Source organism: Rattus norvegicus, chromosome 19, assembly GCF_036323735.1.
Source record: "Rattus norvegicus strain BN/NHsdMcwi chromosome 19, GRCr8, whole genome shotgun sequence".
NCBI lineage: Eukaryota > Metazoa > Chordata > Mammalia > Rodentia > Muridae > Rattus > Rattus norvegicus.
In genome coordinates this window covers 18,707,460-18,726,223 of record NC_086037.1, presented here as the reverse complement: position 1 = coordinate 18,726,223, position 18,764 = coordinate 18,707,460, and the positions used below count along the sequence as shown (strand labels likewise).

Sequence of the window (18,764 nt, the reverse complement as noted above, 5' to 3'; positions counted from 1 at the left end):
ATCCAGCCTGCCCTGTAATTGTTGTAGATGATTAATAGGGTTCCAGCCCTAGGATTTAATTCAGTGCTACAGTACTTGCCAAACACACTCAAAGCCCTAGCTGCCACCCTAGTCCTGTGTGCTCTAGAGAAAGAAAATAAAGAACCACATTGTCTATCAAGTTTCTCCTCCAATAGAAGGAGAATCTGCGAATCTGCATCAGGTCTTTTAAGTAACTCTAAGCCCCACCTTCCCCACAGCTCCCTCCATCGATTCCATTATTGGTGCATTTTCAGTAACGCTCACTTTATTTTTGGTGTGCAAAGAATATGCACCATGTCAGTAAAGTGTGTGGGTATGTGTGTGTGTATGTGTGTGTGTGTGTTCATCCATGAACTCACTATAAATTATTATCAAATGACCCAGAAGACCGTGGAGAAACCTGTCGATGTGCATGCAGAATTATGTTACTACCGTTCCATGGCACCTTGCAGGGAACACTGAAATAGTGGGCCGCTTTAATAGAGCCTAAAACCAGGCTATGCATGGTTTTCGGTGAGATTGTGATGTGCAACACCACAGCAGAGATCAGCAGAAGCTTCATTTATTCCATGCTTCTGTTACCAAGAGGAGGCAAAGCCTCATCCCATAGAGAGTCTGGTAGGATCTGATGAAGGGCAATAAACTCAGGGTTGAAATCAAGCCTTTAGAAACAAAGAGAAAAATACAAAGTCAAGGAAAGCAAGAGCTGTCTTTTTCTTTTCTTCCTCTTTTTTTTTTTGAGAAGATCCACAAGAGAGACAACCCCTTCCTCAAACTAACAATGCACAAGAGAGACAATACATGAATTAAAAATGAGAAATGAAATGAGGGACATAACAATAGACACCGAGCAAATTCCAAAATCATTAGTTCTTACTCCCGAGGACTTTACGCCAGAAAACTGGAATATTTATTCGATATTGTTGATTTTGTAGACAGATAACAATTACCAAAGTTAAATCGAGATCTGTGAAGGTATCTGAAAAATACCCCTAAGAAAATAGATACACTCATTAAAGGTTGCATACATCATATATTATATTGCTTTCTTTTTGCATGATTAAACCCCTTCAAGGACATTTAGCTATGTTATAGAAAGTGTTACTTTTAAAACAAAAGGACAAAGAGAGAAATTGAGGAGTCATTGAGATACACTTCCCAGACAGGATCAAGGAAAGATGGCTGAGAGATGCAAGCAGGGGCTGCAATGCCGCCCTTGAGAAGAAAATGTTTTTCTCACTTTAACTTACACTATGCTGTACTGTGTCCGTTTTTTGTGGAAGCGGCTCTCATGCTCTCTGGGTTATGACAAGTATATTGTGATACTAGGAAGAGGGGTGATTTGCTATACAGATATTTTAAGGAGAAGCCTTTGCTCAGTCTCACTTCTTTGCCTAGTCTTGCCTCAGTCGTTCCTGGTATCATGGGAATAACGATCTTATTATATCTTGCCAAAAGGGAAAGTGAGGTAATGCATATTCATGCCTATATAAGGGTTAATAAGCTTGCAGCTGCATGCAGTTGCATCTGCCTTTGCTCTGCATCCCCTGTGTCCTGGTTATTTGTGACCGTACCTGGGCCCCCAACACACTAGCTGTTGACAAGCATCACCCTTCTCAGTGTCAGGTTTATTTTCTTTCTTTTTTGAAATCTATGATGTGGAGGCGTATTACAGCAAAAATATGAAATAGCAGGCGGGCATGTATGAAAATTGCTGTGTTTAAGCTAGGTGTGGGGACAAGTCCTCAAAGGGAGCTGTTAAGATGGGAAACAAATAATGCATTTGTTGCTGGAATTGAGTTGCCTCAGCTGTGTTGCTCTGCCTGCTCAGTGTCCATTCAACATCACTCTGTTTCTACAGAGGAACTCAAGGTTTGCCCCAGCCGCCTGTGAGCTGTGATATGGGCAGAGAAAGGCCAGGACACAGTGGTGATTTCCCACTCCTCAGTTATGCTGAATTTTCCACTACTGCACTTGTATACACAAGTACAGTGTGGTCAGTTATTATAGATATTTGTCATTTCTTACAGAGGGCAACTATGATTGACTACACCCAATTCTATAAAAAACAAAACTCAGGAAACCTGGCCCTTGGCAGCAATGAATCAAGAAATATCTAGGATGGTGGGGCATGAATTCTGCCAAGCAATGAACTCAGATAGGTGGGGTTGTGAGGAAGATGTATAGTTGAATAGCCCAATAGATTCATGTTGTATCATATTGATTTAATATAAGGACAAAGAAGTGCAGTATCTCTGATGGCTTTCTTCTAACCCCTTGAAAGGTTCACTGGGGTTTGACCTCAGTTCTTCATTCTTCTTGCTAGGGCAGCAACACTCAGGGATGCTTGAGATTTCCATAGACACAGTATTAGGCTAGAAATGCTGAGCAGGTGATACTAAGTTGTTCAGATGGTGATACCCATTTCATTTGTTCTTAACGTGGACCTAAGGAAAGACAGATCAAGGTCCTTAGAATTAAAGATCATTTCCAGTTCTTTTCTACCTTTCTTGAATGAAAGACTGGTTGGTAGAGAATGGTAAAAATTCAAGAATTGGTAGATGATGCTTTGAATGAAGGGTGGGTTTCTGTGCTGGTTTTAGACAGGTTCTCAATTACCCCATCTTGTTCTCTACGTTGCTCGTCCTGTTCACTTTGAGCTCAAATAAAGCTGCTTCCACTTTCCAACAGGTAGTCTTACAAAGGGGCCTCCAAGGACTGTGAGGACAGCATTAGCCAATGAGAATTGAGGTGTGTAACCCACAACTATAGCTTTATCTGAAAGACCCTCAGACAGAGGAGACTCTCGCTCTAGTCCTGAGGACAATCACCACCCCATGAACACACAGGACTCAGTCTTGATGTAAAAACAAGAGGTTTACTTTGGGATACCAATGCACTGGGGCTCGACATGGTCCACACGCAGGAGGGATGTGAGGAGCCTCGAACAACAGAAATGTACAGCTTAAACAGTCATTTACGATCACACAGTTTCATTAGTCAGCTATTTCGGTGCCAAGGATAACTAGGCAGATGTTTCTCGTCCTGGAATTCCTGGGATAAGGCCATAACCACATCAATGCAGCTATTTCAGTACCAAGGACGTCTGACTTGATAGATGTTTTCTTATCCTGGGGTTCCCAGGACAAGGATCAAGGATATCTGTCTTGGCAGGTGTTTCTCTTCTGGAGTTCCCAGGACAAGGCTATAGCAATGTCAGCCCATAGCACAGCTGCATTCAGTACCAAGGACATCTCACTTCTATAGTGGTCAGTCAGCTTCACAGAGATGTTTCCTGTCTTGTAATTGCCCTGCAGTAAATATTTTCTATACCCTCTGTTCTTATGGTCGGGCAGCTTCCTAGAGAGTGGGTGGGAATGTGCTTTCTGTACTTTCTGGTCTATTGTCTAACGTCTAGGGGCTAAGCGAGGGCCAGCTTAAAAGATTCTCATTCTTAAGAAATGGCTGTACTGATATCAAACGGGGATCTTTCATATCCACTTTCTTCCAAGTCTACCAGCCATCTCAGATTGTTGCTGTAATATGCCTGACAATCAAGGACACAGAAAAATAACTTGATACACAGCAAGGACATGGGAATCATATCCTGTGTCGTTATGTATGTTCTGGATGAGGTTTGTTAAAATGACAATATTGCACAAAGCTTTATGTAGGACCCATCAAATTAAGGGTCACTATGCACCGTCATAGGTAAAATGGCCTGGTCAGAAGTGACCAATGGATCACTCTTCTGTAACTTCACATGAGAGGCTTGTGCTTTTTGTGTTTTTTATTTTTGTGTTTTTTTCTTATTTATTTATTTATTTATTTATTGCTTTATATGTTGGCAGGAAGATAGTTCAAGTCATGGATCTGCCTCCAAAATCTGAGCTTTGCTACTAATACTGTAAACAGTATTAGTGTATGCATTCAATAAAATAACTGTTTTTTTTTTAGTACGATAGATGCTTTTGTGTTTTGTATGGTGATCCATGAAACAGGAGTGAAGATGCTTGTTTCTTACTCTGTCCACTGAGTTATGTCTCTAGGCTTGTCCTACTCCTTTGGCTGCATCCCCCCCCCCACATCTGCTGACTATTTTATTTTTCAGATGAAATCACACGTTATAGCTTAGAGAGGCCTGTAAGCAATCCTGCTTTGGTAACTTAAGTGCAAAGAGGAGAGCCCCACACTCAGTCTGAGGGTGCATTCACTAGTGGATCCAAATTTCAGTTTCCTCTGCTAACAGATCACCACATTGTTGCCAGGACCATAATGAATGCAATTCTTTCTCCTAAGGAATCTGGTGGCAACTGTCAAATGTTAAGCAGAAAGCTTCAGGTTGTACCCATAACACACACCCACATTGCAACCTACCCTACAGGATGTTTCTGGGTGTGATTTCATGTACCTGCACATCATGAGACAGGAGACCTCTTTGGCTACTTATAGGAACTGGTGTGATTTCTCAGTAATCTTTAATGGGTAATATTGCTGACTGAGGAGAATTTGAGGTAGGATGAAACATTTCTGTGCAGTGATTGGGGAGGAAGCACTCATTTAGATACATAGCAATGACTTAGGTTTTTCCAATCAAGCCTAGAGCCAAATTTGGCTTTGGAAGCATGTGGTGCTCAGTGGCTATGCCACAGGGAAGTTCCCTGAAAAGGGTCCATAAGCTTTTGCTCAGTACAGGGAGAACATTAGCAGGGAGGCAAAGTCTGTTATCCATGACATCAGCCGTCCCTTCGTGGACATTCTATTGTCTCCTAGAGAGACCTTGGAATCCCTGTGATGTCACCAGTATCGTTGTGACAACCAATTCCCTACTTTTTCTCTTAGTGTCCAAAGGATATATCCACAGACATGTTTGCCCGTCTTTGTAGGCGCTTTGGGAGAGTTGATGTTGATAGAGAAGAGTCTAGAGTGAAGCAAACGAAACCTAAAGGTAATGATGGACACAGGACATGGGGAATGTGGAGTAAGTTCTGGGCAGTGTATGTTGAGCTTCCTGTCAGGGGTGTGTGTGGGGGTCTTCCGCTGGCCGTTTTAGTAATGGGCCACAACCACTGGAACATCTCCACAGATATTGAATTCCATGATTATCACAATTCCTGAAAGTCAAGGTTTTCACATCATTAGTTTCTGCATAACCACATGGAGGATATGGCAATGCCTATGCTATTATTGGGTGAACTTCTAGTCTTTACTTTTACAGTGCATTCGGTATGTTAAATTGATATTATAACACCACCAGGAGTCATGGAGGGTATAACTTTTCTGAATTAAACAGGGCATCAATGTACTTCACTTTCATTGCTTCTTTAAATTTAGTGACTATCTGACAGTAGTAAGAGGGAGAGAACTGTGCTCCTGACGATGACCTTATATTCTTAGAACTCCTCTGACTAACTCTAGCTGACGGGGCCAATCTTACCTTCATATATTAGAGGTTCTGTGTGGCAGATATTTTTCTACAGTAGCCAAACTATATGGAGCAGGGAGAGAAAGAGCCTGTAAGCTATTGGCACTTCTGGGGCATTTGTCATTTCAGTAGGGGGAATTAATAAGTCTGTTGACCATGCCCTCCCCCTACATGACTTTTTAATGCAAAGTTATTGGACTAGAGTAACAGTGTAGGATATCTGAGTATCCCTGATCAATCAAGTCATTGTGGATGCTGAATTGATGATCTGACTTCTGAAACCAGAGGGGTGAGGGTCCTGAAACCAGGTTGTAGCCTGCATACCTGATAATAATCGTGGAGAAGGCATCTCTCTGGTACTTGTAAGCCTGTGTGGGCGGGCATAGGGAACACCTGGCTGCTTACATCTCTTGGTCTCTATATAGTAGTGGGGGAACTGTGATCCACTTAGGATGCCTCTTACACATAGACCAAACCCCTTGCAGTGACACTGGCTTCCAAGCATGTTCTCCTGTTTGGACCTCACTGTAGTCTGTGTATGCTCTATGCATTCACCCCATGCGGGTTCACTTGTGTTCTTCTACCTACAGAGGCCTGCAGACAGACGTCATCCCCTGAAAATATCCTAAACAAGGTGCAGGCCAACGAGGAAGAGGAGAGGCTGAATAGAGAACTGGAGCTAACTACCAAGGAGAGAAATGAGCTGACAGATCGCCTCCTTTATGTGACAGGTGGATCCATGAACAAGAGGTATGCATTGCTCCAAACAAACGACCTTGTTCTAAACCTCATCTCCCATAGAGAGGAGATTCAGAACCTGACCCTTACTGAGGAGTGAGATTGAAAATGAACTCTCTGATTCCGCCTGTTGAAAATCTGAACTTGTGATCTGAGTGAAGATTTCAGGGATAAAGTCACTGGAGCATGAGTTCCCAGTGTACAATTGGAAAGCCCTTGACAGGTGGTAGCTTTGCAAGGTTCTAGGTGCTGTGAGTTTGTGGAGAGTGTTTGTACTTGCTAGGAAGGTGACTGAATGCTATCATCTCACGGCAGCACCCTTAGGTGACAGGTCCCACATTGTTCATCTCCATGCTTACCTAGAAGGCCTGAGGGTCAGGCCTGTTCCTTCTTGTCTGTGTGCCTTAAACTCTGAGACATTAATGGTGCATACATTTCTACTGATTCTCATTGTGCTCTTTCCATATTTGTCTCTCTTTCTCATTCTCTGAGTCTGTTTAATTTTCTTTTCTTGTGGATGTGTCCCAGTTTGTGTGTCTGTATGTGCACAGGTCTGCATGCATATGCACAACTTTTATATGTTTCTGTGTCCCTCCACCGTTGGAATTTAGGGGTCTGTTTTTTGACCTCAGGATATACCTGTATAATAGTTTCATGGAGGTGTAAGTACTTTATTTTGGAAGCCCCACTTTCAACAGTACAGTTCTTTGCCTGTGTGGTCACATTTGTCTATACATTTGTATGCCTTGAGCAGATTATAAGTTTGTGGCAATATCTGGTCTCATCTCCAGAATTATGTGTACTGTCTGCCTCTAGAATATTAGTTATTCGGCTTGTAGCATTCCACTTGTCAAAACAGGAAAAATGAAATCAGAGGTTTCTGGATGTGTGTGTGTGTGTGTGTGTGTGTGTGTGTGTGTGTGTGTGTGTGGTTGGGTAAGCTCTGTGGCCTAGGCTCTTGACAGCATAACAGGTTTGAATGCAGATCCAGCCCTCCTGATTGAAAAAAGTGAGCCAGGGAACCCTTTATCTGGGTGCTTAGCTTCTGTTGTCCTGGGCACACAATTCCAAGTTTCTGAAGCTGAAGAATTCAAATATGTTGAATTCAGAAAGTGTCCTTCCAGGACTGGGGTAGTACAGGACACAGCCTGAGTTCATATAATCCTAAACCTCGATGTTCATTGGGTTCTATCTTCCTGGGGCCAGCCCCTACTTCAGGCCAAATCCATTTTATGAAAACTTGAAGATAAAGGAGAAAGAGGTCATGTCATTACTGCACAACTTAGACACAAAGAACATTGAACATCGTGAGAAATTTCAGGAGCTCAAGAAGGAGATTAACTTCTATCGGTAAGTACTGGTCAGAAGGGCCCATCACTTGTGGAATGGCCATTGCTGCCTCTCTTTGTTCTGGACTGGAGAGCCTGCAGCTCTGGGTCCATGTCTTCTGCTGTTTAAATATCACTGTGCTGTGGGTCTTTTGGACTCAGTTTCAGTTCTTTAAGAGACTGTGACTTCTCACCACAGTGTCTATGCATCTTTACAAGGCTCTGGATAGAACTACACAGATTCAGGCATCAGAGTGTTATTAGGCCAACCTGCGGCTCTGGGGTCATACCAGGTTTAACAAAGCTCAATGTGTGGACCACATGGTTTGCATGACCTCCCTTGGTCATACTGTCCTCTTGTGGTTATTTGCTGCCTACTAATTGATGCTGTCCCGATGCATTGGGCTCTCATGGGTAATTGTAGATCCCTTGTTCTTTTGGACAGACATGGACTCTTATTGGTGCTTGGGTCACAGAAACAATTTATTCTTCCCTGGATTGGCCATTTGCTGTTTGTGCAGCAGCCTTACATGTATGGAGATGTATTCTATGAAGTCTTTATGGGTATCTGGGTCCTGGTGGAGTTTGTGGGATTTGGCAGTTGGAATGGGAGGAAGAGGCCTCAGGATCTTACTATGCAGAGTGTGTTTCCAGCAACCTGCACAGCCGGCTCCTGATGGACCAGGCATGTATGAAGAAGAAGTTGGTCACATTGAAGCAGGAGAGCAAGGAGTTACAGCGATATTTGTTTGAGTTGAACCCGAAGGATGAAGACGAACAGGAGAAGGCCAGCAACCTCCAGACCCAGCAAAATGTGGTAGGAACAAGCAGCTGAGTCAGATTAACAATGTCTGATACCATTTGCCTATTGGATACATCTTTCCTTCCCCTATCATCTTTCTAATCTCCCCACACCCAGTCAGTCACCCACCTCATGTGATAGAGTTATTCATTGCTCTGTGTATGCACAAGTATTCTGGGATGTTAACCACTCTTCAGAAACTGAATTATTGGCAATTATACTTCTCTGCCCTTTTTGAAACTGCAGTCCAGAAATGGTGACAGAGGAATAACATATCACATGACTGCATCTCCCTATTACAGATTGGATGCTATGAAGAGTTTTGAACGAGTTCTTGGTCATGTGACAAAGGTCATACAGGGGTCATGTGATGGTTGGAAGCACCTTGTAGGGATAAGAACCAAGTGCAAATGGCAAATGAGTCCTGGTCATTGGCTTTCATCTGGGTATCATGTGGCCTTCTCCTTTCTTCCTGCACCCCAATTAGGTCTCTCCCCATTTCCCCATTCTTGGTTTGCACTGGTAGAGTCTGAGGAGCAGCTTGTTCTCCCACAGTACTGTGAGGGTTGCTGGTGATGTTCCCAGCCTGCAGAGATATCAGCAATGATTTCAGTGAAAAGATCAGTGCTGTCTGTCCAATGCAGCTGAGGGGACAGAAGGCAGCAACTTGACAGCTGGTATGCATGTCCCCACCAAATCAGTGTCTTAATAGCTGCCTTCTCCTCCCAGGTCTCAGAAACTGCAGGAGACATGGCATAGGACGGATCCCAGGAAGACAGCCCCCTGAAGAGTGAGTTTCTTCCTCAGGAGTTCCCTTTGACGACAATCCTCACAGTCAAAGACTTTTTGGGGGAATATTCTTCTTCTCAGATAATTTCCTCAATGTATAGAGACCCTAAATTTATGTATCCGTATGCCAGCCTGTCTGGTTGAGGTCCTTCTCCTTTCTCATACGGACAACACCATTTGAGAGACATCTGAGGGGACTGCCTTGACGTCTTGTCCTAGAGGAGAAACAGCACTACAACTGTGTTTCTAAATGTTCATTAAGAAAATGCTGTTAAGAAATGTTTTTGGTTATGATTTTCATTGAAGTTTTCTTTTTGTTATTTCATAGTTATATATTCTTGTTACTGTTTTTCATTTTTATACCATTTTAGTTGTTCATTTTATGCCTGTTTTTTGTAAATTGTATTCCTTATGAATAAAAATTGATTTGTAACTCTTGACTCTTAAGACCATCTTATTCAAGGGTCCTTTCCCCTCCTGTAGACTTAGAACTGACAGCTAGATATGGATCTTTGCATGGTCCAGGCAGCATGGGTAAATAGGGAATTCAAAGCCACCAAGGTGTACACAGGGTGATAGTGTCTTTTGTGTGGATAATGTGACTTTTTTTATGGACACACACTTTATGATGTAATCACTGACATACTGTATCCATGCTGTCATGTCTTCTGCTCATCCTAGTCTATATCAGTCTACAACACACATTCCTTATTGACTGTGTGCACCAGATATTGAGTAACACACACTCATGCCTGTAGAGCTGCAGAAAAAATGACAACTTTCACAAAGGAATATAGAATAATCCTAATCGAGAACCATGTGCCTCAGTTTTTCTTACAATACAGCATTAGTATTAAACCACAAAGATAATGACCATCAACGTCATTTTGGGAAATAGGTTTTTATAGGTGCTGTTTCATTTGATCATTCATATGCTGTGTTTTTTATTGTTGCTGATTATATTTATTTTTATCATGTAACTCAATGGATCTTTTTTTTTTCAAATGCATGTCTGGGCCACTCCTGAGTGCATTTCCCTCATGATCCAAAAGAGGGAATAGCATTCCCCATTGTAGATGATTGTTAGGGACCATGTGGTTCTTCTGAGAGAGCAGCAGATGCTCTAACCTGGGAGTCATCACCACAGCTCCTGTAGGTAGCTTTTGTCCTTCCAGGGCATGTGCTGTACTCGGTGGACACGATCACCTCCCATTTAGGAGAGAGATCTCAGGAGATGTGTATGTACAGGTGGTTGAGCAGTGCCTGCTCAATGTGGTAGGCTGCTAGGCAACCAACTGAACCCCAGCCCTGCTCCACCTGCATTCTTCGAGGCAGAGTTTCTATAGCCCAGGATGGTCTAGAATGCATCATCTACCTATGTCTTTTTTCCACTAATGCTAGGATGAGGAGCATATGTCCTCCACACCCTTCTTTCCAAACAATGAACATGCTAATGGTCTGGTTATCACATGGCCATGAGGGAGGTAAATAACACTCAGCCAAAACAGAGGCGCATTCCACAGTCACACAGACAGCCTGGACAGATCTGACACGATCAGCACCAGGTTTGACTGCCACTACTTGAAGCAAGGTCCTCCAGTGTTAGGACAACCATTCAAACAGCAAAGAAGGAACCTGTTCCCAGCATCCGAGGAGTGGGAGACCCAGAAACCCATGTGTCAATGTGGCCATTTGGAAAATGGAAGTGGGGAGGCAGGGAAGCAGCCAGAACTGGACACAGTTGCAGGGACCCAGGCAAAGAGGGAATATTGGGGCAGAGTCCATGAGATGTCAGTAGGCAACAGGCCAGCTGGGACTAGTGTGGGTACAGGGCTTCTAGTGTGGGTATGAGAGGAGCAAAAGTAGCAATGGTCAGATTCTGATGCAGCATAAAGATTGGAAGGAGCTTAGACCGTCTCAGTGTTGTATAGGGACATTATAGACACTGATGGGCAGTATGGGGATTGCAGGGTCCCTTATAGTGGTCTCTGCAGGTGTCAGGGCTCTGTCAGACCTATGACTATCAGGCAGGCTCTGAGTGCAAGTGAGAGTCACGGGACAGGCCCTGTGTACAGCCTGGTTTGGGGACATTTCCAGGTCCCCATGGACTGCAAAATAAAGGCAAAGGACACAGGGAAGCCAGCAGTTCCCATGCACAGGACATAAATACTTGTAGACCTTTCTAGAATTTCCATAGACCATCTGTCACTAGTCCTCACTATAGAAGGCACCAGCATTCTGCCCTCTACTTCAATTGGTGAGACAGCTAGTCTAACTTCAGCAGTAAGGCCTCAGGGAAGACAGTAAGAACTCACAGGTGACCTCTTTTACTATTGAAACAGGCTCTTTCTATGGAGCCCAGAGTGACCCTAGGGTCCTAATTCTCCTGCCTCACAGTGACTGTAAATTCAAATCTACCTTCAAGAGCAATTGATTAATAGCACAGGGGGGAAGATCAGATTAAGGCTATCTAAAGGCACCAGGGTAGTAGGATTACCAGGGTCCTAGTAAGTTTCTCCAGCCTTAATTACAACCTGAGTCAGTCCTGCTGTGTGGGATATCTCCTGCTGCCCAGTGATATCACAACTTGGAATTCTTTGTCAAATATAAGCTGTTATGGGAATTAAGTAGCCACACAATAAACACTGGTCTGGATACTCCTAGGTCAAGAATCCCCTGTTGGAAATGCCTTGGACCGCACCATTTTACATTCTGGATCCTTCTGGCTTTTTAGCAGATTTATAAATACAAAAAAGAAAAATGGGCATAGTAATTTAAGCCTATGATCCCAGTCATGGGAAACTGAGTCAGGGTGATGGAAGACTGTAAGTTCCAGGGCAACCTGTGTTTCATAAAAAAAAAAAAAAAAAAAGGCATGGTGAAGATTCCACTCAAGTAGAAAACAAAAGGCTTTCACATGGGGCCTGCATTCCACTGGTCAGCACTCCCATCGTCACAGCCACAGGGAGACACTGGGGAACATTTCCCACTGTCTCTCTTTGGGATGCAGTCCACCCCATGATTCTATGTGAGGAATGCCCCAAAGGTTGCATCATGTGAGGGACCTAGATAGTTCCAGGATTGGGAGAATTCAGGAGTTTATAATTAGGGATGATCTACAGCTATGGCAAAGCTTTTTCCCTCCACATGGCAGCCCTAGGTTTGGCCCCAACAGTAAAAATAAAATCCCCCCAAAATAATGCCAACAAAATATCACGAAGCCTAAATGTCTGACCAGTCTCCTCAAAAGTGCACAGGAACCTGATTCCACATTTAGGACCCACTATGACCTCTGTGACCTGTGAGAAGGGATCTAATATGGGAATTAGTACAGTATGACTTATCCTTATGGATGTCTTTAGTGACAATCACCACCTGGCCCCTGAAAACCCATCTACTTGGGAGGCTCAGCACTCATGTCACCAAAAAAGCCCAGATCCTAGGGCCAGCATGGGCAGGAGGTGAAGAAAGTTTGTCTCTCGTGAACATCAGTTGCTGCTCCTGCCCTGACTCTATCCTCAGGAGACAATGTCGCCCCAGAAAGTGTGGGTGTCAATGGCTCTTCCCAGGCCAAGGCTGGGATACTGCTGGTCATCCCCACAGTGACACCTCACCCCTGCAGTGTGTGGTCATCCCCGCAGTGACACCTCACCCCTGCAGTGTGTGGTCATCCCCGCAGGGACACCTCACCCCTGCAGTGTGTGGTCATCCCTGCAGTGACATCTCACCCCTGCAGTGTGTGGTCATCCCCACAGTGACATCTCACCCCTGCAGTGTGTGGTCATCCCTGCAGTGATACCTCACCCCTGCAGTGTGTGGTCATCCCCGCAGTGACATCTCACCCCTGCAGTGTGTGGTCATCCCCACAGTGACATCTCACCCGTGCAGTGTGTGGTCATCCCTGCAGTGATACCTCACCCCTGCAGTGTGTGGTCATCCCCGCAGTGACACCTCACCCCTGCACTGTGTGGTCATCCCCGCAGTGACACCTCACCCCTGCACTGTGTGGTCATCCCTGCAGTGACTCCTCACCCCTGCAGTTTGTGGTCATCCCTGCAGTGATGCCTCACCCCTGCACTGTGTGGTCATCCCTGCAGTGATGCCTCACCCCTGCAGTGCAGACCTTTGGGCCTGTGGCCTTCAGGTTCCGGATTATCTGTTAAACTCAGTTCATAATCAGAATGTTTTGTGTTCAGCCTCTGCCTGGACTGTACTCCAAGAAGAGTTCAAGGGTTTCTGTGGCAACATCTAGCGATCAAGCCTGAGCAAAAGGATTCTCACATCACCCTGCAGGCAGATTCCCATAGTCATCCCTAGTCCATTTAAGCTGCTGCTGAAGATGCCTTGAAGGCATAGCCACAGGGACCCCGTGTGTTCAGAGGTGATGTTTTCGTTCAGGAACCTGATGCTGACTGAGTCTTCTCCTAACCCAGCAGGCAGTCCCTGCATCAGGCTGGAGTCTTGAGTTTCTGTGTTGTCCTGATACCACCTGCTGTGTTCTCCTGGGGCAGAATGGATCTCAGAAGGTCTGGGCCAGTCTCACTGGTTGAGGATTCTTGCAAGGCCTCATCTCCAATTCCTGAGGGAAGGTGTAGGTTAGAAGAATGCCTGGATTTGAAATTCAGTGTTTTCAGATTTCAGGATTGGATGAGGGGTACTCAGCATGTGCATGTGTCCATGTCTCTGTATGCATGCACATGCAGGCCAGGGATGGACACCAGCAACCTTCCTCAGTCACCCTACCCCTCTCACACAAAGGAGCTCTCACACAGAAGCTGTGGCTCACAGATGAGGTTGCTCAGGCTTAGAGTCCCAGAGATTCTTCTGCTGTGCTTCAAAACTTTGAATATGTGTGTGTGTGTGTGTGTGTGTGTGTGTGTGTGTGTGTGTGTGTGTGAGAGAGAGAGAGAGAGAGAGAGAGAGAGAGAGAGAGAGATTCTACCAGCTTGTACAACCATGCATGCACATATGGATGCCAGAGGGAAATATCCGGTATCTTCCTTTTCGAACAGGGTCCTAATCAACTATCAGGTCTCTATATCTTAATATCTAGCAGGGGTCCCAGCGTGAGCATAGCCAGGGCATACACATGCTTGGCTGTCAGGCAGGCAAGAGGGAGAGATCTTGTTCTATTCTTCATGGTTAATGCTCTTAGTGCCCTTGAGGGCCTGGCTGACACCTGCCTGGAGACGGCTGGATCTGATGCTGGCCTAGACAGCCAGGGCTATTGATGATGGATGCCCAAAGTGGCCCTCATTCTTGGCAAACTTCTCTCCTCTAGTCTAAATGTGCTTGGGTGTTTAATGCAAGGACTGGGTTTTAGTTTTCCTCTTCCATCCTGCTGCCTCCTTGTTTTCTTCAGCGGGTTACCTGCCCTAGTGATGAAAGAGAAGTGTGTGAGCCACAGCACCACCCTCCCATGCTTCTGCTTGCTGGTCTGTGGTATCTGTTGATGTAGAACCGTTCCTGTGGCGGTCCTTTTGCTGTTTGTGAGTTTTGAGGATTTACGCCAGTGTAGTAATGTGCATAGTTATCCTGGGAAACACCACAGGAAGTTGGTCCCCAGGTTTCAGCACACAGAAGCACAGGCCAGAAGAGATGCCCAGGTGTTGAAGGAGGTCCGGTAGATGTGCTGTTAGTTTCCTGTGTCTGATGCATGATTGTCCCTTGCTTAATAAAATGTATACACAAAACTCTTTAAGTGTCACACTGACCTCTGAGAAAGAACATCAATGGGAAGATGGCTTTGAACTCTTAACTCCCTGTTCCTGTCCTCATAACAGGTTTCTGTAGCAACCAAAGGAGAGAAGCCACCTGAGGGAAGGAAGTCCAAGACAGTGCCTAGGAGCAGAAGTAGGGTCTGGCTGTAGAGGGAACAAGTGGCTGGGTATAGGGACTCTAGGATCAGAAAAGAGGCTGTCTGGCATCTCCCAGAGCAGTGAACACAGCCACACATAGTCATGCTCAAAGGCCAGTCTGATCCAGACTGTCCCTCATTTCCCAGGCGATTATAGATGGTGTCAGGTAGCAGTTGAAAACTGGCCATCAGGGCATGATTCAAGTGTTTATTAAGGTATCATGGCATCAAGAGTATATGAGGGAATAGCCATATGTACACAGAACGACTTGCAGATCCAGAGAGCAGGGAGGGAATAGCCAGGAGCTCCTGCTTGCTGCTGCCTTAGGGGTTCTACAGAAATCCCAGTGGCACTTGGGAAGTGGAGGCAATATCAATTAGGGATTGTGGCCACATGGGGAGATTGAGGCCAGCCATGTGCTGTGGCATCAGAACACTGACCAGCGATGACAAAATGGAACATAAAACACTGGTTGCTCAGCTTTGATACTGCTGACTGCTGACGTGGCCAGGGGCCATCCGGTTCACCAAAGGCTCAGCCAACAGTTGTCTCTCCACTCACCAAAAGTCAAAGAGTGGCCCAGCTCCAAAACCAAATGTGTGCCCACATTGCAATGGCTCCGGTACTGTTTCACCTCAGCTGCGGAGATCTCAGGATCCATGAGTGTCCAGCACGCACACACCCAAAAGAGACAGTCTTAGGGGTCTTAGGCAGCACTGAGGGTGGTGAGCCTCTGCCTCACGGCTCAACGGCCCTGACCTTGGCATTGTTTGGGCACAAGAGAGCAAAGTGCTGGGGACAGACAACCTGCAGTCTACCATGCTCGAAGGGCATGACTAACACTGATTGATCACATCCATGTGACTACTGAAGCTTTTCCTGCTCTCTGTAGTGGTGACCTTACAGAAACCATGCACACCCGGTTTAGACTGTATTAATGTAGCCACCATTTCAGGGTTCCCTGCAAGGTGCCATGGGACAGTAGTAGCATGAGTCTGCATGTATCTCGACAGTTTTCATTAGGGACTACACACACACACACACACACACACACACACACACACACACAAACACACACATACACACACACACTTACTGACATGATGCACATTCTTTGCACACAGAAGAAAGTGAGTAGTAGTGAAAACACACCAATCATGGAATTGATGGAGGGAGCTGTGGGCGGAAGCTGGGGTTTAGAGTTATTAAAGGCCCTATGCAGGCTCTCCTTTTGTTGGAGGAGAAACTTCAACTGCAATGTGGTTCTTTATTTTCTTTCTCTAAAGCACAGAGGGCTAGGGTGGATCACAGGGCTTTGAGCATGTTCGGCAAGTGCAGTCACACTGAATTAAATCCTAGGGCTGGAACCCTATTAATCTTCTACAGAATTATAGAGCAGCCTGGATGAAGACTCTCAGCTGAAAAGGTGGACATCTCAAGACAGGCACTGACAATGGCTGACAGACTTGACTGAAGACTGGAAATGTTTTGCTATCTCACAGGAAAAGAAGGCCCCTCCCACTACACTGTACTCTAAGGACAGTTTATTCAGGATAGGATGACATGAACTATTGTCTCATGTCACAGATGTCAGCACAAACTATCCAAGGTATTGTATGCCAATGGTAGCATCAACAGAACAAAGCACACAGTGTCATGAAGACATAAATTATGAGTTTGTGTAGCAAGACCCAGGCCTCTTCCAGGTTCTTAGATAGTAACTGAGAACCTCAAATACGGTAGTGATGTGATAGTGTGGTGTAAATCTAGTTACAACTAGTTTTGACACAGATGACACTTTTTGTGTCATGGTCAGCTTATAATGAATGACTAGACCTAAGCATGAGAGTAACCAAATACTACATTGCTTCTCTAGCTGCTGAGCTTTTAAAAGCCCTGGGGTGACAGCAAGCTTTTGTGGACATACTGGATTGGTTCTTCTGTACTTTAACTCTCTGAGTCACCGCCACTCTCAGCAAGTTAGATCAATTCCATAAATTGGAAATCAGTCACCTGGAAAAAATACATTCTCAATACGATCCCAGTTTGGCCATGGAAAAAGGGTAGCTTGAACTGTCCCACCTAGGTTCTGGGCCTGCACAGGCCTGCTCTCCAAAAGAAACCTGTGTTCACAGCTGTTGGCTGGCTAAGAAAGATTTCACGAGACGTGATACACAGCCCTCGGACTTCTGCTTCAGTCATCTGCACAATTTTTCCTGGACGATACCCTCATACCTCCAGCAGGCCGGTGATGAAGCTGTCCACTCTCAGCTCCCCTTCAGCCATCTTGTGGGCACCAGACTCTCCTCCCTGCAGCAGGAACAAGGGCTTCTCCATGGTGGCTGCAGCAGCAGTGGTGGTTTGGCATTCTCACCTAGGAGGCCCTATGCCTTTCCCCAGTTCCAACTCACCTCAGGCCCTGGCCTTCCCCCACATCACCTTCCCACGGAGCAGGGAGAGCAGCACCCACTAGAAATAAAAGGGAAGCCCTTGGTCCTGCCAAGACTGAACCCCCAGTGAAGGGGCTTGTTGGGGGGGAGGGTGGCAATGGGAGGAGGATGGGGAGGGGACACCAATAGAGAAGGGGAGGGGGAGGGGTTAGGGGGATGTTTGCCTGGAAACCCAGAAAGGTAATAACAATTGAAATGTAAATAAGAAATACCCAATTTAATAAAGATGGAGAAAAAAAGAGAAAAGTGTCACACATTTAAAACAGAAGAATATGGACCCTAATTTTAAACCACAGCTCTGTCAATTAACTAAACCTTTAAAAAGCTCAGATAATCAGGCCAACAATATTTTCTCAGTTTATGTATCTGTAATGTCGCATAAATAATAATGTTCGTTTCTTGCTTTTGTGGAGGGAATTAAATAGATAATATGTAATCATGGAAATTTTGAAGTACCATCCATTTTTCTGTTCATTAAATCACTCTTCCTCATTTCATTGATCAAGTATGTATGTTTTCTTTTCATAGTTACATGTATAATAAAACCAATATAAAAACCTTCAGAATTGTATAAGCTTTCACTTTTAACAAATTAAATTAGTTGTTCTTTGTATTTCTGCTGAACATTTAAATGTTCTTTATATGTCCCAATGCTAGTTTATTAGGTACCTATAAACTTTAAACTCTTTTCCTGAGAGCATGAGTACTATTTAATTATATAGTAACTACACTCAGGATGTCTTTGTATTAGAACCAATTATATCAGACACTAAGAAAAATTACTATTGCTTTAAAGTTTGTGTGTGTATGAGTGAGAGTATGAGTATGAGTGTCTGTCTGTGTGTGTGTGTGTGTGTGTGTGTGTGTGTGTGTGTGTGCGCGCAGCACATGACCAAACAACTTTCTGGAGCCATTTCTCTCCTTCTGTCATGTGGGTCCCAGGATGTAACCCAGATGTTTGACTTTGGCAATAAATAATATTACCAACTAAATAAATAAATAAACCAACAAAAAACAAGCCACCAATCAACTTTAAAAGTAAAGGCCAGAAGTTCACAGAATAGTAGCATTGGCCTTACCATATCCTTTCTTTGGGGATGGGAAAATTAATGTTCTGAAATCCATGACCTTCAGGAATTGTGATATTCATGGAAATTCAATTCCTTTGCAGATGCTCCAGTTGTTGTGGCCAATTGCTAGAAAGGTCCACTTAAGCTTGCAGGACCCCCACCATCCCTCCCCCCCGCCCTGCCTCCACAGAAAGCTCAAAGACACTGCCCAGAACTTACTCCACATTCCTGAGAACCACTTTCTTTGTCCATCATTTCTGTGAGACGAAAGGTCAGACTCCTT

The 18,764-nt window shown here is 44.8% G+C and overlaps 1 protein-coding gene across 1 annotated transcript; it reads left to right on the top strand.

Moving 5' to 3' along the window:
• The first annotated feature begins 4,740 nt into the window (after positions 1 to 4,740).
• LOC134483423 (disks large homolog 5-like) lies at positions 4,741 to 9,538 on the top strand. Its single transcript, XM_063278695.1, has 5 exons — positions 4,741 to 4,969; positions 6,037 to 6,196; positions 7,391 to 7,534; positions 8,167 to 8,329; positions 9,044 to 9,538. Exons 1-5 carry the CDS (start codon positions 4,888 to 4,890, stop codon positions 9,071 to 9,073), a joined length of 579 nt encoding a protein of 192 aa, XP_063134765.1. The 5' UTR covers positions 4,741 to 4,887; the 3' UTR covers positions 9,074 to 9,538.
• The last annotated feature ends 9,226 nt before the right edge of the window (positions 9,539 to 18,764 follow it).